The following is a 13,539-nucleotide window of genomic DNA, read 5'->3' as shown; positions in this document are numbered from 1 at the left end:
CTTTATGCGCTAGAAACAGGATTTTGTCACAGTTAACATTCATCAGAGAAAATAAAGGAGCAGGATTTTTACTTGTCAAATAATTTCTGTTGTTTTATAAATTAGACACACTTTAGCCCTTGTTTAGTGTGGTTGCCAGGTAACAGTTTACAAATTTCTTTTACGTCCAATGTGTTTATGTTTATGTCAAACCAGGAGGTAAAATGATAAATTTCACCAAAATGGTTAAACTAGCTAACTAGGTAAGTAAAATCCTAAATCATGTTAAAATTATAGTGAAATGTGTAGTCTGGTCTCATGTGCGCTTTCATCTTCTGTTATAAGACACAAAAAGACTCACATTGCCAGAGTGGACATAAACTTTTTAATTTATGTAATTTACAAAATGATAAAGTGCAAAAGTCAACTATGAAACACACACATCGTAGTAACTGTGGACTCCTGACATGTTCAGCTTCACATTGTAACAATAATAAACATTTATAATTTCATATTCAGTGTCAAACTTTATGTGCTTTCAGTGGTTCACAAAATGGGATATTTCACTCAATACTGAATATAAAAATCACATAATATAATCTTTACATTGTCCATCAAATAATTCATTTTTAAAGTCTTCTCTCCCTTTGGCTTAAAATTATTACAGACATTCAACAGCCTTCAATGTAAACACAAATTCAAAAACACTGATTTGGTAATTTTACTGTGGACCACACCAGCACCAGAATCCACCTTTACACTTTTTTGGTAATCAATCTTTTCTTTGCCATCTTCTCTTTCACTTTGAGCCAACTTAATATTTTGCCATATTTGAGTCCAGTTTTGCTTTCAACCAATGCATCCAATTGTTTTGTCATCAGGTGGTCTTCTTTGATTCCCATTCCTAAAATAAAAAAAAAGATAGCACTAAGTTCCACATTTTTTTCAACAAAAGTGTTAACCTCATGCAAAAAATGACTAGGCTAATAAAAACGGACATGTATAAACAATGGGATTAACCATTAACCAGCTCTCAAGAGTCAGTTTTGGGAAATATAGGACCTTTTAAATCTGAATTGATGTGATTTGGCATTTTTTTTGTGCATTAAATTACATGTACTCTAAGCCCTAATCTACCTATAGGGGACATAAGGTGGAATTGTAATATAAAGTACATGTTTTTCTGTACCTTGGCTTTCTGCATGACGTTGCCCTTGGATGAGGCGTACATGGATGGAGGACGTTTGCGGAGCTCAGAGGCTGAATTCACCGGTAGTGATTCATTATAGATCCTCTCAGGTTTACTGCTTTGTGCCTGCAAATAAAAATGTAAAGACTTTTAATATGACGAAGTTGTGCATTCACCTGGGAAAGTCTGTTTAGAGATAAGAGAGGCAGGGCGTTTATTATTTATTATATTTTTTTAATGGTAAAAATCCTAAATATGTCACCAATAACATGAAGCTGAAACTTTAAGCAGGGTATCCCCAAGTTTGACTACCCCAAATTTAAGATTTTTTAAGACCACTTAATTGAAAATTAAGACCAACATCGTACCCATTATGCAGGTGAAAAACACCAGATACAATTCTAATAATGACCAACCAACTACTATATTTAAAATCTAAAATCCACTGTGGATTAAACCTACACTTCTCCATGATCCATCTAACGTCTTCCTCTACTGTACTGAAGAAACCAAAAGTATTGTTTGCGCATACTCCAAATTAGACGTTCATTCACGTTGATATTTCATGTTGTTTTTTTCCTTCCTCCTTTAACATTGCACTGCAGCCCGGTTGAGTTTACAAAAAAATAGGCGAATGAAATTTAAGACCTTTGTGAAAAAAATAAGACTTGGACAACATAATTTAAGACTTTTTAAGGCCTTAATTTAGGAAGATGAAATTTAAAAGCTTATTAAGACTTTTAAGACCCCTGTTAATTTCCTTTCAGATCAGTATACTAATATTTCATCTAATGTATACTGGGTTTCAACAGGGAATTCTTCTGCAGTGACAGTATTATACAAGCCCACATGCCACATACACACGGTACAGACTGTATTCACACCTGTATACTATATATACATCTATAGAAATACTGTATGTCTTAGCAGTACCTTGGCAGCGGTCTTGTTGTCAGGGGGCGGGGCTGAAGATACACGAGCCAATGATTTCTTGAGATTCTCTTTCACTTCGGTGAGTTTCAGCTCCAACTCCACTCGCTCCTCCTCCTTCTGCTTCAGCTGAGTCTCCAGATCGGACAAACGCTGCTCCAACGTGGGCACTGTCAACGATATATTATGTTATTAAATCATAGGGTTAATGAGCATGGAATTATAAAGGAAAAACAATGTCGAAATGAACAATTGTCTTTATATGTCTATATAAACTGTAAACTATATTATCATAAATTAAGAGTCTAAACCAAAAAACACATTTATATTTTAGGTTTTGTAAGGATAAAATCTATGTATTAATGACTTATATATTGGGAATATATTAGGAATCTGTGCTGTGTTCAGGTCTGGTGGAAAAAATTCAAATTAGGTTGGTGAATTTTCTTTTTCACAAATTGGCCTCTTCAGACTTTTTATTTTAATGCTATAACATCTTCAATGTTTTAACAATTACAACACCATACCATTTTGACAAAAAAAACTACTTACTCAAAAATTCTGTTTGCAAAATCTTATTATTTCCAAAAAACTGCAAAGTTATTAAAAGTATGGTCCCCAATTATTTACAAAAACATGTCTACGGTTGTCAGCATTTTCCTCATTACTGTTTTATAACTTTTCTACAGTGTATTGCAAAGTTAAACAACTACAGCAGCCCCAAAGGAATAACTTCAGCTTTAAATAATCGGGTTTTACAGGGACATAGTAATCTCAGATGGGAAGTAACAGACATTATAACAGTATAGAGTATAAAAAAAAATACTGCTACAACTCTCCTATGGAAAGTAAACGTGATAAAACATTGACATATTGAACATTGATATAGAAGCCTACGTTTTTCTCTATAGTTGCGTTCACACTTGGTCCTGGTTTGATCCTGGTTTAGTCCTGGTATAGTCTTGGTTTGATCCGACTCTAGTCCTAAATTAGTCATGATCTAGTCCCACTCAAGTCCCGGTTTTGTTGTGTGTAAGTGCGATCACAAGTGTGGTTTCTATAGTGACGAGTGACATCATCAGTGCGTATTGTGCGTGTAGGAGGTGAGTTGTCTGACCAGGGCCGGCCTTCAGCTCCTCTTTGACCTCTCTCTTGTCTCGGCGCAGAACGGCCAGGGCTTGTTTCAGAACCTCTTTCTGCTTCTCCAGCTCCTCTTTCTGAAGGAGGAAGCGCCGCGCGTCCTCCTCCGCACGCATTTTACCGTAGCGGCCGTACTGGTTCACATCTACGCAAAGAGGAGTACAACCTTAGCTAGTAATTACAGTAATAAAAGCAGTAGCATAGGCAGTAGTAGTAGAAATGTGTTAAAAGTCTTTCCTGTTACTAGTAGTCAACAAACAAGCAAACTGGTTAATATGATGATGAAAAGGATGAGTGCAATATGAAAAATATGAATAAATAAAGAGCTGCTGATCAAGGCAAGAATAAAATAAGAAAAAGAAAAAAAGATTAAAAGTATTTCTGTGCTCTTGTTTTTATAGTTTTACAGTTCATTCACTTTTTGTGTGACAAAATTTAGAGGCATATCATGTGATAATCTCCAATAAAGTGATATTTTTGTTTACCCTTACCCTTAATTTATAATACATATAGTATTCTATTCTTATATTCTAATACTAGAATAACTAAGCAATGCAACAGGTGGATTTAACCAAATGGAATGAAGTGTGAACTCAAAAGAAGCAGATGACTTTAGTTCTCTCTTCTAAGCAATATAAAGATCCTAAGTTTAATTGTGATCAAATCAAAATAGTGATCTGGCACCAAGAAAATTGTGGCGTTAATCCTTGGCATATTGCCCAGGCTTAACTAGGTTCTGACAGTCCCTTGATAGGTTAGATTGTTGCTATAGTGTCTTACTGGAGGCGTGTCTCTTGATGGTCGCCTGCTGCTCGGTCTTCTCGGAGCCTCTGGAGGAAAAAGAGGCAGTGCGTCTCACCTGAGCACCTCTGTCTGCGTCCTGAGGGAAAAACAACACAAAAACACTTTACATAACAATTAACTACTGTCAGAACAGCCCCACAGAGCATTCCCTAATCACACTGTCAACTTCACTCTGGCTACTTTTCAACACAAGTGCCACGCTCAGGGAGGAGGGAATATTTCATTCTCATTATTGCTGATTTTCAAATCACATCACAACATTCTAAAGACCAATACTAAGTAATACAGCCATGTGCCAGTTGAAGTAAAACATGATAAAATACAGATTTTTGTAGGAATATTGCTACAATCTGGCACACATTTTTATTTTTATTAGGTTAATGTTTATTTACATTGCCCCTGAACAAAACCAATATCTTTCCAATGGCTAATTCTAAAATGAACCTGTTAGCAACACCAGCCCCTTTGCGGATAAGGTATTAACATAATGTAAGCGTTGTGTACCTCGATGCTCTCGTAGACCTCGTCATACGTGCGCGAGTCTGTGGAAGCGCTGCTGGATGAAGCTGCAGCGTTGGTCGCCCACCTGAGACCCAATCAGACAAAACATCCATATGAGCTGTTGTACAAGCTGCTGTCTGTTAAGAGAGCTTTAGACAGCCTCTCCACAAGATAACGCAGATTACACAGATTCAGTATGCACTTGTTTTCCAGTGCGAAATATTCAAGTGGGCCTGTCAGATGATCATAACATCCCTTCTATACTATATCAGCAATTGTACTGAATTAAAGGTACTGAATACAGATGTGTCTCATATCTCAGAAAACCAAATGTGAAGTAATCAAGTAATTTCACATTTTCATTTCACATTTTTTTGTTTTGCTTCTCAAACATACATACATATATAGAGTACTTAAATACATAGCCAATTATCCAGAAAGAAACAGAGGTCATAATACCATATTTAAACCCATAGGTGCTCATTCTGTATGCTGTGCCTTTAATTTTAGTAATGTTTAATTAATTACATGGTTACACATCCTTTGTGGTACACAATATTTAAATGTCTACATTGTGAAAAAAGGTATTCAACAAATACAATTACAAAAATACCACAACTACTTTTTCACATAAGCCAATTTTGAGAACCAAAACTACTGCATTTGAGATTGCAATGAAATTTCTATTACAACTAAGAAGGTCATACAACACATGTTAATATAAGAGTACGAACAACTAAAATAAAATAAAATAAAATAAAATAAAAACATTGGTGCACATAAAAACTTACTTTTCAAAGATGTAGCAGCTTAAAAAGTATTGAAGAAAATATAAAGGTAAATTATTGTTTTATGAGAAAAATTAGTAAAATATGAGTCAAATACTGAAAATTGAAGTCCTGATAGTAAAACTGAATGTAGTTGGCTGAGACAGAGGAGCAGACTCACAGGAAGGAGTGGCGGGCTGCGTGCCGTATGTCTGTTAACGTGTCCACGTCGATGTAGTCATAGTGCAGCTCCTCTGGCAGAGTGGACCTCCCTGTCTCTGCAAATAACACGCCCAGCCAACGCCCCAGGTCCTCAGAGCAGCTGGCCTGAGGGGGGACACAGAGAGAGGAGAGGGTGAGGGGGGTGAGGCCATGTCTGCTGAGAATGAGGTAATACTCTGTGATATACTAATGTAAGAAATGGTAAAGATAAATATGTCAGAATTACATGGAAGAAGCAGTAGTGGAAGTAATGGAGTTAGTAGTATAGAAGTAGTAATTGGAGTAGTAGTTGTATTGGCCGATTTTGAATATAATTGTTGTATTAATTATTGGCATCTATGTTTGTTTAATTTCATTATTGATCAAAGAAATAATTGGTGGAAAAAAGGGTTATAGGTGCACTATGTAACTTTTGCAGTAGAGGGTTAATGTTTTTCCTGGAATAGTACACAGTATGGCATTAAGCTAACATATCTTATAGATCTCACCTGAACTTTCTCCTGATGGCATCACCCGAGATAAAGTATTTTAATGTCATAGTGTGGAATATTCTAGGCAAAGCAATAACATCTCTATGGAGACAAGCAAGTAACGTATCCTCCGCCACAAAAGTTAAACAATACACTTTATGTATGAATAAATATGTTGGCTTAAATTAAAGAATACTGAAATATGGCCTTTGAAACATTATATATCGATATATATTAGTTTCACATTTCTGGTACCTCGAGTGAAGCCAGCTCGCTGCCTGACTGCAGGATGCGGAAGGAGAAGGGGTGTTTGGGCCCGAGGCCTCCAGGCACCACCTCTGCCCCCTTCAGAGGAACCACTTGCACCGGGGCTGCCCTGTCCCCCGGATCTCTGTAGAAGTACAGTTTACCTCCACGCAGTATACACCAGCGCTCCCTCCACACGCAGTTCACACATGTACTCAGATAACCTATCAGGAGGAAACAGGGGAGACTGGACTTAATAAGACAGCAACACATCAATTCTTTATGGTAATTGAGCTGCTTTTCTACGGTTTTAAACATATGCATTTTGAATTAGCATCAACACTCTCCTTAAGGTAAAAACGACAGATGAAATGGTGTGCACAGTGAAGCTTAAATTGATGACTCCAAAGTTTAAAGGCGATATATTATGTCAAATAAGCTTTTATCAATCCTGTTTTCATGAATCTAACATCAGAATCCAGACTAATTCTTTCTACAGGATAAACAAAAGATTAAGATGACTGTCTCGACTTTATCTTATCTCAATATTTCCCCATAACATTTAAAAGCAGACCCACCTCTCCTCTAATGACTCAAACCTCTATAACTGTCACTTTAGTTACACGTATAGCAGCTCCCAAAGGTGCTAACTGTGGGTGCTAACAGAGCGCGCTGATTGGCTCTCACCACAGCGGGGGTTGTCATGGTGACCCGTGGCAGAGGAGGGGGGGTCTCCGGGGGGCGGTCGGCGTTTGGAGAAGGTGATAATCCGATTAATTTTCCTCCCCGCTGCTCGACTCATGGACCCAGTGAGCTCAGAGAAGGCTCCTCTCTTCCCCCTGTCTGTGGCACAAACGCACACAATTAGATCAACACAAAGAAGACACACATGAGCTACTGTGGAGGGAGCTGGAGATGTACTAGTAGCTTATCAAGTGTGGGAGAATCTATTTGTCCAGTTATTCTTTTATAGTAGGACATAGAATGAAAAATAACTATAGGGAGAGTGGAAAGACCAAGACATAGAGATAACATAAATAGTGTGAAGACATCATTCATATAAGAACTGTCCCAATACATTCAGTATTCACTCGTAGTTCTCCTAATGATTTTTATGCCTCTTCTTTTGTATGTATTTATTTATTCATCCATGCATTATGTATGTATTGTATGTTATTGTATCTTTGTATTATTATTATTATTATTATTATTATTATTATTATTGAAAGTTGATAGTTATAGTTATTATTATAAGTAAAAAATGATAGTTTTCCTTAATTAAATTAAATTTCAATCAAACAGGAAATTGATTTGGTCCAAATTTCATCAAACCAATTTCAAAAATTAAAAAAATCTGTCATTATTTGTCATCATCTTTCAAGATTTGTTAAAAACTAAATCTCAAAATACATCTAAACCTTGTTCATTAAGTTATTTCTTTGTCAATAAACATACAAATTGTACAACTGAATTAAATAGATCAGATGAATGGATTATTCTTTCATGACTTCATTTGCAATTTATCATATTTAAGGTTTTATTTGATTTATTTGATGTAAAAGCTGGCTAAAGAAGCAATTACAAAAACTGGAAGTGCAAGCAAAAGTTACCATGGTAAGAGTTCAAGATGTATTGATATAATTACTAACTATATTATTATTTATAGATACATATGATGTCTTTAAACACAGTTTTGGGCCCATTTTATGATTGCTCCTACAGTATTTGAGCTTACACATGTGTCGGATACGGTCCTGAGCAACTTCCTGTGATGTCACAGGGACACAAAGCCAGGAAGTGGACAGGAAGGATGTCATATCTGCGTGTGGCTCACTTCCTGTCTCTCTCCACTCATGTGACAGTAAACAGGCTGCAACTGCTCTAAAACAACAGTTATACGCTCAAGCTAAACATTTATCCTTCCTGATTTTGTGGATATGCAAAAAAAATATGACCTTAATCATATTTTTGTAAATGTCCATGTATAGATTCTGAACTACAATCACATGGCACTGCATTTTGTTTACATGCACATTTGAGGCCTGTTTCAGACAGCGCTGCTTATTGTATTTAATTGTAAAAGTTGTTTGTAGAAGTCACAATACTTCCTGAGATGAACATGGTGAATAATGGGAGCTGCTGGCCTATTTACAGTATACTGTAGTTGTGTAAATAAGAGATGGAAAAACTATGCAAACTAGGACACGCACAATGTAACCACACAATGCCCAATATAGTGTTTGGCATGGAGACAGAACTACTGAAAAATGTTTTGTGTATTGTCCCAAGATGCCAAGGACCAAATGAGGACCAAAGACACAAAGCATATAGGGACTGGGATGAACAAAAATAACTTAAAGGTGCACAGTGTCACTTTTCCGGAGGGTCTGCCACTTGCTTGTGCATGGAGATATCATTGCTTTGCCTGGAAAATTCCACAGTATGACAATAAATTCACCTCATCTCTACGGGTACAAGCAATAGATATGATCTACAGTATACAGAAGTGATCAAGCTCACACTGAGTAAAAGAATAAATACAAGATATATGAGATTACAAGCAATAAAAACTCCATGGAGACAAGAAGTTGGCAGAGCCCCTGTTGTGCATCTTTAAATAAACTTTTATTTTAACTGTATAAGTATTGTGTAAAAAGTGTATCCGATACTTAAATCAATAATACTTTTACGTTGAATTTTGGTCATGTTTCTAGCCTGTTAAACTATTATTTTTGCTCGCTTCACACCAGGAATGTTCACTATCAGATTGTGGATTGAATCATTATGCAGACTTGTCTAGGCATGACAAATTCTGCCCAACACAAAAAACACTATATTGCTCCATCCAACATTATCTAGAGGTCAACTGACAGATTCCAGTTTAGGGTTGTCAAAAAACCAAATACTAATCAAAAACTTAAAACTAGACATTAATTTAACATGGGTATTAAACATATATAAACATGACAGAAAATATATATTGTATGATGGTTTTAGATGGGTCCTATATCAGCTCTAGTGTAAAAGCATGTATTAAAATGTAATAATCTACTGATATTTGATGTATCTAAATAAATGTTTTTAATGATCGATGTGGTATGAAAATCAGTATCAAGCCTTATCCAAAAATCAGTTTGTAATTTAGTATAAAGACAAACCTTCTCCAGTTGTCTCCCAGTTGCTTCCTGTTTACCTACTTTGACCATTAAAAAGATTGAATATTGTAATTTGAATTGTTAATTACTAAGCCAACAGTGCAAAATTTCCATCATTAAACATCTGTCGCCATCCCTTAAACTATAAAATGACATTTAAAATCCCACATACTTAGTGAGTCTGTGCTGTTGTCCCGGCCCGGTCCCAGGGTTTGACTGTCTCCCGTGGGGCCGCTGTCTGAGTCGGAGGCCTGTTTGTCTGAAAGCATCACCTGAACGAGAAGGAAAAAAGAAGAAGAAGAGAAGGAAAAGAACAGATATTTTTACACAGAGCAGCAGACTGACTGTACCAGCCTTAGACAGCACTATGTTGTCAGACTAACACTTCTAGTTACTTGAAGGAAAAGCAGGTAGTGTGTTGAAAACTATTCTCGGTGAGGTGTTAAATATTGCATAAGTGTCACCGAGTCACAGTGCATTTAGCTGTATGGGTATGCTTTGAGTGCAGAGCGTTTAGGAAAAAAGGAAAAAAGCACCAACTCAGCAACTGGCTCCAGCTCATGGGGCTTGTAAACCAGGAGCTACAGGAACAATTGTGTCATGTGTGACTTTAAGAGATGAAGTCAGGCTAGTTTAACACGTCAGGACAAGGAAGAAAGATATAAAAATCAAGTTATTAAACAGGTTTTGGAGAGAGTCACGAATGAGTAGTATTAAAGACTTATTAGGTCAGTTTCTGAGTTTTTCTAGGAATTTCTCCCATGAATGTCCCTACTATGTCTGCCAACCACACGCACATTTGTGAGGTTTTGAATAGTGAGTATGCATGCCATCATGAACATGGGCTATTAGCAGCATGCTGAGTAGTTGTCTGAATCAGAATTTCTTTTCTCATCCCCAACAGGAAATTATATGCGAGGGTACACGGAACATTTTAATAGTTTTTGTCAAGCATAGAAAAATAATACTGATTGAGAGAAAGATTCAAAATGACTTGTGCTGTTTTGTGCATTTACACTTTTTTTCAACTACCATTTTCCCTAAAACTGCAAGCACAAAACAAAATTGAAATGTGCTTATTGAGCAATTGAAATGGCAAAATACTGTATTACCACACAGTGTCCCCAGTTTCACTCCCCGTTTAGCACTAGTCATAACCTGTCTTGCTGTAACCTGTTCTGTTGTGTGCCTGAAGCAAACATTCACAACAATAGTTTTGATTTTGCAATGTGTTCGAGTTTTTTTGTGCCAGAAACTGAACCTCTCATAGTAATCCCCAAAATGTTGAAATATTCGATACAACTGAGAGTAAAATATGTAGAAAATGTAATGTAAAATTATATCAGTAAAATCTTCTGTGTAATATCTTTGCATGTCAGTTACAAATAACGTGTTTTGTCATAGTAACCCCTTAATTCAAGATATTTGAGGTTTCATAATAGGGTCAGTTTTTGTGGCACTGATCTCATTGACTCCAAGTTTGTGGTCAGAGATTTTGTCACGATTATCTGTCTATCTTTGCCTATAATAGATGTTCCACTAAAACTTGAATCAAACCTTGTCTATCTCCAGTTTCCTCTGTATAATCGGCGATGTGGAGCCATCCAGGTTGTCTGTGTTGCTACACTGGCTGCCGACGTCCTTCACCACCTGGACACACGAGTAAGAGTCACATTAAGGGCCTTTGATGGTGCACTGTTTCGTCTGATGCTCCAGGCTTTGATTGGGTGAACAAACAGACCTTGAGCCAGCGCTGGGCCTGCTCTTTGCTCTGCACAGCCAGCACCAAAGCCTCCCCCCCGGGCAGAGAGAAGCGAAGTTCATGCCTCTTTTTGCGTCCCTCCTTCGGGACGTAGATGACGTTGCATAGGCTCAATGGGAGCTCTGTGTTCGGTGTGCTCTCTTTGATACTTTTAAAACACTATAAAAAAATAAAGATCATTGTATGTTAGAGAAGGATGTAGTAGTGGGATTGGCATTGACAATGTTATTCAAATGATTTGACTATTTGCGCATCGTAATAAAATCTATATATAAAATCTACATGTTCAACTAAAAAGCCTAACAGTTGTCCGATTACTTTATTATCATTATGTCAAAAAGTCAAGAAATTAAAGAGGCGGGTTTGTTCTGGAAGATGATTTGATCTTAAATGATCACAACAGGGCTAGTAATGGTCTGGCTCTAATAATACATTAAACTGAGAAGGAGGGCACCATTCCAAAACATATTTTTTACATTATCAAATTAGGGGAGTACACTATGTACATTTTCTGATGAAGAGTCCACCACTTTCTTCTGTCTAAGCCAAGTTACATTTCAGAGTCCAAGTCCACATACAGCAAGAATGCATGTTTTTTTTTTTTTTTAGTAAAAACGATAATACAAATCAATAGATAGAGTTTAATGTCACACTATTAAATATTCTGTTCATGCACATGTTTTTGTACAGCCTCTGGTTCTTTTTACCTGTAGCTTATTATCCCGGACCACCACCAGCTGTTTGGTCCACTGTCCGAAGCGCTTCTTTCTCATGAGGAAGGCACAGATCCTGCAGTCTCTCACCGGCTCCTCTGGACTCTCCTCCGCCGTCCATGTTTGGGGTCTTTCTCGCCCTTTGGCCTCCTCTTCTTCCTCCTCGTACGACTCATAGGAACTGCTGAGTGCGTCTGAGTCATTATCTAACAGCACAAATAATGATGAGTAATTAACAAGGCGTTTATACACAGTTCCTGATACCTTTTAGTCACTACTTTGGTGACTGGGATTACATTTTTCACACTAAGAACTTGTAAGAGAGTTGGCTACAAGTGCGATGTGAAGGAAACTCAAATCAACAGTACTTAATAAGGACAAAACAGTTAAGGAGTTTAGTGGAACTTTTCAGATTTGATAAAGCTAAGGTCTAGAGTAATAAACACTGTAGATGTAGATTGCAGCATTGGATTGATCTAGGGACTAAATCAGGAATAAGATATGAGTAAATAAAAATTTTAGATAGAAACTCCAGTAAAACTAATTTGGTTTTAAGCCATCACCAAAAAGAACAAAATTTGTGTTAAACTAAAATGAATCTAGAACCAGGACTAAAATCTAGGGCAGAACACATGTGGAGATGAGTATTCCAGCGTAAACCAGGACTCAAGTACAGCTCCATTCCCTTCTTCTTCTGCTTCTACTTCTACCACAGTTTGCACCAGTTTGAAGATGTATAATTGATGACTAAATGTAGTTTTTACATGAGTTTTTTGGGGGCCCGTTCATCCTGGTGGTGGGGTAGTTGTTGTCTGCGTCCTCATAGTAAGCATCCTCCTCAGAGTTCCTCGAAGCTACAATGAAATGAAAGATTGATAAGAACAAAAAAAAGGAAAGAAACTCTGAATAATTTAACCGTTGAATTGGCAAAACACTGCTGAATGAAGATGATACTGTGTTTCTGGGTAAAGGAAACTGATAGAAATGTTTTAATATTAAAGTTATAACATCATAGACATAGTATTAAGTAAGGTAAACAATACAATAAACGTACAAAATATATACTGTATATCTATTATACTAGATATTACTTAAAGGTGCACTGTGTAACTTTTTGGTTGAGGTCCGTCACCTTCTTATTTCTATGTATATGTCATTGGAACAGCTCCACCTTGAATTTATTCAATTACAGGCATTTCTATAGCTCAAAAATTAATTAATTAATTAAAATAGAAAAGCAGGCATTCTGACTGTGAGCGGACTTGCCTCTCCACAGGTATGACCTGTAACTTCGTCTAGTTTAGTCTCCATGAAGGTAGAAAGGTTTAACACCATCCACTGTAAAACATTTCAGACAAAGTAATAACAACTCCATGGAGAAAAGTGTTTGACGGACGCTCCATCAGAAAAGTTACACTATTCACTTTTAAGACCAGTAGAATGGTTCTATTAAGTAAGTGCTTTAACATCAAATCATGATATTTCTGATTTAAAATGTTTCAAATTAGTCCAAATTAATAATGAAATTTGACCAATTTTGACAGATACTGATGAATATTATATACAGCTAGAAAAGGTGGCAAGTCATAACTGCCAACAACAATAAGATGCGATCACGATGCTAAACAATGCAAACTAAAAATGCTTACTAACAGCATCTT

The 13,539-nt window shown here is 36.7% G+C and overlaps 1 protein-coding gene across 1 annotated transcript in view; it reads right to left on the bottom strand.

Annotated features, from left to right (window-relative positions):
* Nucleotides 1-348: 348 nt before the first annotated feature.
* Nucleotides 349-13,539, bottom strand: part of afap1l1b (actin filament associated protein 1-like 1b) — a 30,843-nt gene continuing 17,652 nt past the window's right edge. Inside the window, exons 6-19 of the mRNA XM_020920054.2 lie at nucleotides 12,643-12,732; nucleotides 11,873-12,084; nucleotides 11,145-11,324; nucleotides 10,961-11,053; nucleotides 9,576-9,675; nucleotides 6,936-7,091; nucleotides 6,258-6,472; nucleotides 5,492-5,637; nucleotides 4,547-4,628; nucleotides 4,019-4,118; nucleotides 3,216-3,383; nucleotides 2,102-2,268; nucleotides 1,169-1,294; nucleotides 349-883 (exon numbers count right to left, since the gene is read on the bottom strand). Of these exons, the coding sequence (XP_020775713.2) occupies nucleotides 857-883; nucleotides 1,169-1,294; nucleotides 2,102-2,268; nucleotides 3,216-3,383; nucleotides 4,019-4,118; nucleotides 4,547-4,628; nucleotides 5,492-5,637; nucleotides 6,258-6,472; nucleotides 6,936-7,091; nucleotides 9,576-9,675; nucleotides 10,961-11,053; nucleotides 11,145-11,324; nucleotides 11,873-12,084; nucleotides 12,643-12,732 (1,862 nt within the window). The 3' untranslated portion in view covers nucleotides 349-856. The remainder of the gene's footprint in view (nucleotides 884-1,168; nucleotides 1,295-2,101; nucleotides 2,269-3,215; nucleotides 3,384-4,018; nucleotides 4,119-4,546; nucleotides 4,629-5,491; nucleotides 5,638-6,257; nucleotides 6,473-6,935; nucleotides 7,092-9,575; nucleotides 9,676-10,960; nucleotides 11,054-11,144; nucleotides 11,325-11,872; nucleotides 12,085-12,642; nucleotides 12,733-13,539) is intronic.

This window comes from Boleophthalmus pectinirostris, unplaced genomic scaffold (assembly GCF_026225935.1).
Source record: "Boleophthalmus pectinirostris isolate CB_2022bp ecotype Guang Dong unplaced genomic scaffold, ASM2622593v1 HiC_scaffold_12, whole genome shotgun sequence".
In the NCBI taxonomy this organism is placed as follows: domain Eukaryota; kingdom Metazoa; phylum Chordata; class Actinopteri; order Gobiiformes; family Gobiidae; genus Boleophthalmus; species Boleophthalmus pectinirostris.
This window is presented reverse-complemented; position numbering and strand designations above follow the sequence as displayed.